General features: G+C 41.8%; 1 protein-coding gene across 1 annotated transcript; it reads left to right on the forward strand.

Moving 5' to 3' along the window:
• The first annotated feature begins 301 nt into the window (after positions 1 to 301).
• LOC116082236 (putative vomeronasal receptor-like protein 4) lies at positions 302 to 1,201 on the forward strand. The gene has a single exon (XM_031359101.1). The coding sequence runs from the start codon at positions 302 to 304 to the stop codon at positions 1,199 to 1,201; it is 900 nt and encodes a 299-aa protein (XP_031214961.1).
• Positions 1,202 to 5,033: the final 3,832 nt, after the last annotated feature.

Below are 5,033 nucleotides of genomic sequence, written 5' to 3' on the forward strand. Positions count from 1 at the left end.
CATCCATTTCCCCAAGGATTTCAAATATTCATTGTTTTTAATAACTGAGTACTCCATTGTGTAGATGTACCACATTAAGAAGGATCTTTTTGAAAGGGAGGAAAACTGAACTTTATTCCCTGATTGTAGTTATCATCACTTGCATGCGGACAGAAACAGACAAACCAGGAAAACAAAGAAATGATGAGGAAAACTCTTATGTGTTTACATACTTGAAATGATGCATTTTATCAGAATAGACAGAAAACTTCATGTGTATCTCTCAAATGATTTTCCCTAGTGCTGTGCATGAATTCAGAAGATGAACTGGAGTAATATTATCCACACAATAATCTTCCTTTTTCTTATTGGACCTGGAATGATGGGGAATATCCTAATGTTTGCAAGACTTGGGTACACTTCTGCCTTGGGGACTGAAAAAAAGCCGATTGACCTAATTCTCACCCACCTGGCATTTTCTAATATAATCATCATTTGTACAACAGGGTTGAAAGAGCTTGCCACAGTGTTTTATTTCAGAAGCTTTCTTGGAGATATTGGCTGCAAAGCTACAGTTTATCTGGCAAGGATGGCACGGGGCCTTTCCATCTGCACCACCTGTCTCCTCAGTGTGGTCCAGGCTGTCACCATCTGTCCTAGGACCACCTTTTGGACAAAACTCAAACCACATACATCATGCCAAGTTCTTCCCTTTATTCTCCTTTTTTGGATTGTTAATGTTCTCGTAAGCTCCAACTTGCTGTCCTACATCAAAGGAATCAGTGGCTTGAATGGGTCTGTGGCTACAATGTACATTGGCCACTGCTATATTCTACCATCCAGGCACATCATCAAATGGGTTTTCCTCTCTCTCATGACTCTTCGTGATGCCATCTTTCAGATTCTGATGGCCTGGAGCAGTGGGTCCATGGCTCTCCATCTGTATAAGCACCACAAGCGGGTTCTCTACCTTTATAGCTCCAGGTTCGCAAACAACTCCCCTCCAGAAATCAGAGCTACATGCAGTGTTCTCATTCTTATGACCTGCTTCCTTTTCTTCTATTGGATAGATTTCATTCTATCTTTCTACACAGGTTTCACAATAACACATGATTCTATTTCACTAAATATTAAAACATTTTTAGAACTTGGTTATGCTAGTTTCAGCCCCTATGTTCTGATGAGCAGAAATGTCCGTGTCCCTAATGCCTTGCATGCTTAGTGAGAAGTGTAGAAATCACATTCTATAGCTATTCACTCTGAGCTAAATGTACATATATCATATACTGCTTTGCTGTGATGAATAGGTATGGGGGCTATGCTGTTTGCTATGTAGCATAGGCTGACCTGGCAACCAGTGCATAGTGCAGAATGGTCTCAATTCAGATACTTCAGCACCCCAAATGCTGGTATCACAAGCATTCCCCAACATTATGCCATTTCCCAAAATATACAAATGTATCACAACATTAAATTAAATATTATAATAATACATTCCTTTTCTTAAGAAGTTTGACATTGCCCAATCTGTAGATTGTTCAGGGTAACTAGGCAGGTGGAAAGTGGGTTCTTTCCATCTTCCCATTCCACCAACACTATCATGGGTCTTTTTGCTTTTCATTATCACTGGGAAAAATACTGAAGGAAACATTACTGTCAGAAGTCAGTGTTTCACTTTGTTTTCCTTAGATGCTGAGTAGGAAAACAAGAAAGGGTTGGTGAAGGTGAGGAGGTGACCCTTATGTGACCTGAGCTTTCAGAACAGAGTGAATACGATTGTGAGACAAGTGATGTCATCAGAGCAAGACAAATCTGGTCAATAATTCTTTGTCATAGCTAGATGCACACTCTTGGGTTCTGGACAAGTGGCCTGTGAGACTAAGGACACATAAAAGATGTGTCTATTGGAACCCATGTGTTATAGCCTTGTAAAGTGGCAGGTCATTGGTAGTGCTGACAGTGCCACAACCTCAGGCCCAAGAGGACATATGGAGCTCAGAAAGTGGCCCCCAACTCTGACTCCTCAGGACTCTGCACTGCAGTCCTCCCAGGAAGACTCCTGGCTGCTCTGAGCAGAGCTGTGTCTGTATCACTCTTGAAGGGATGCAGAGCCATGAAGGGCTGTTCACCAGAGCTGCCCATCAGCTCATTACAGGTCCTCCCCAGGATAAACAGAAAAACCCAAACAGTTCTTGCAGGAAGCAGGGTTGGACTGCTCTCTCTCTCTGCAGCTGAGCTGTGCCTGGAGGGGAGCCAAGGCTGCCTGAGCTCCTTCCCTGGTCCAAAAGTAAAACTCTCCAGAGGGAAGCGAGAGATGGGCCAGGCTGTGAGTCTCTGAAATATTGCTCCTTGCTAAGATAAACTAGGCCTGTAATGTTTTATGATATAAATTAAAGACCATTACTATGTTTAGATTTTATGTCAACATGTCACTAATTTGAATCTCCTGAGTAAGGCTTAGCCTCACAAAGAGTTGCTCCGTCTTGATTGATGTAGGAAGATCCAACTCAACTGTTGGTGGTCCATAACAGTAAGAGCCCAGGTTAAAAGTGTGTGTGTGTCAGAGGGAAGACCATCCTGTGTCAGGCTTGCTGGGCATTCCCTCAGTCTCTGAGCTGATTTGCTGTGTTGTTGCTGCTGGGGCTGATTGCTTTGCTGAGATCAGAACTAATGGCTTCCTAGGAAATGTCAAGGCCTCTGCAGCTACATTGGGACGACTAAGGCACATACCTCAGTACCTGTACCACTAACTGCCCCCAGGGAGAGACAGTTATGGAGAGACTACACCAATTGATGAAGCTCACAGGCTTAAGGTCTGAGTGAAATATCAGGTTTTCAGCTATTCCAATGTGCTTTCACTTTTCTCACTATTTAAACCTTATAGCAAATTCTGGCATTTTACACACATGTATTATATTTCTATTAGATACTGTATATAATTTTTTCATCTCCTTGTTTCCACCTGCACTGCATGTTACCTCACTGTGGTAGAGGCTGTCACCATCAGTCCCAAGACCACCCCTTGGAGAACCTTTTGAACACCCCTTTGGCCACAGACTGCACGACAAGTTCTTGTCTATTTATTTCTTCCTTGGATCTTTAACTCCCTGATGAGCTCCAAATCTCTCTATCTCAGAAGTCAGTAACATGAGCAGATCCAGAGTTACAATGTATTATGGGTATTGTATTGTGTTACTGCTATTGTTTTGGAATTTGTAACTCCTAGGAAAGGCCATAGATTCATAGATTCAGTACAGCCTATAACTTATTAAAGCTGCTAGCAGTACAGCAATCTCTGTGCCAAACTTGAGACTGTCATGTGAAGGGAAAGATATTTAAAGTTGAAAGGCACAAGCAAGCCAAGAACTGTTTTGTTCTGCCAATATCAGATACTCAAGGCAACCTCAAACTACTTCTTGAATGACTGCATGATCAGGTTATGGAAGACAAAGGGCAGTCAGCCATGTTATAACAACCAGAGAATCACAGCTGTACATTTCTACCTTGGGGGATGGATCCCTATATAGGAATACTGGGAACTTATCTTCTAGGGACTGCAGTCAGAAGCAAATTGCTAATGGGGCTCAATGATGATGCCCAGCATGAAATGAAGTTTCTTTAGTAATCACACTACTGTCTATGGTTCTTGATTGAGTTCATTTTCTCTGCCAGTTAAAAAATTAAGAGGCCAGGACAACAGATAGAATGAAGAAAAGCTTTTATTAGTGATAAAGAAACCCCCCCAACCCCCCCCACACAGTGAGTCAGACATAGTAATGGACCCTCTGCAAAGCGAAGGTGGACTTCAGAAGCCAAAGCCCAGTTTCTGATTGAGGGTAGAGTGTTCTAAGGATCTTGGAGAGAGGGGGTCCTCCTGCCCTAATTTGAGCTTATTTAGGTTGAACAAAGAAAGGAATGCTGCTAAGCCCACAACTCTGTGTAAAATGCCTGATTCAGCTGCTGACTTTCACTGACCTATGTAGATCCGTTTCTGTGAGACCTGGCATTAGAAGACCTCAAAGTATGTTGCATAGGTACAGTCTAATGCAGCAGACAAAGTTATTTCACTTTCAGTGTACTTTTATATGTAGAGGAAATAAAGAAAGCTATGATCCAAGGAAGGTTGACTGAGTTCAGAAAAATATAGTCAGGAAAACATATAAATAAATGCCAGTAAGCACATTACTAAATATTAACAGAACAGACATTTTCTAGAATTTTCTCAGGACAGAGCAATTTAAAACTACTGCCTATCTATTATGTATATACATATATAGTATGTACTATAGGTTATATTAGGAAATTCATGAAAACAAAGCAAAATGCCCTATCCCGATTTGAGGCATACTGACTACAGTACTCAGCACATCCTTTCACCAGATTGTGTTGTACAGTTATGTTCTGCTACCCAACAAGAATTAGTATGTCTCATAAATTAAGTGTGTATGTTTTTTACAGGAGTCATAAAATCATCCCCAAGAATAATCCAAAGACCAAAATGCACCTGAGATCAAAGGTCCTCTGCCTTTTTTTTCCAGGAGCCTCTTAAAGCTCTCCAAGATCTTCAACATACATCATTCTTTCAGCCATATTCCAACATCCTGCCTTGAACTTGTAGGACCAAGTTTGTAGGCAAGGGGGCCCAAGTGGCAGAAGAAAAAGCCTGCCAGGCTTTTTAATAGCTGAGTAGTACTCCATTTTGTAAATGTACCACGTTTTCTGTATCCATTCATCTATTGAGGAACATCTGTGTTGTTTCCAGTTTCTGGCTATTATAAATAAGGCTTCTATGAACATAGTGGAGCATGTGTCCTTATTACATGTTGGAGCATCTTCTGGGTATATGCCCAGGAGTGGTATAGCTGGGTCCTCTAGTGCTGCTATGTTCAATTTCCGGAGGAACCACCAAACTGATTTCCAGAGTGGTTGTACCAGCTTGCAATCCGACCAGCAAAGAAGGAGTATTCCTGTTTCTCTACAACCTCCCCAGTATCTGCTGTCACCTGAGTTTTTTATCCTAGCCATTCTGACTGGTGTGAGGTGGAATCTCAGGG

The sequence above is a fragment of the Mastomys coucha genome, unplaced genomic scaffold (genome assembly GCF_008632895.1).
Source record: "Mastomys coucha isolate ucsf_1 unplaced genomic scaffold, UCSF_Mcou_1 pScaffold7, whole genome shotgun sequence".
Lineage (NCBI taxonomy): Eukaryota > Metazoa > Chordata > Mammalia > Rodentia > Muridae > Mastomys > Mastomys coucha.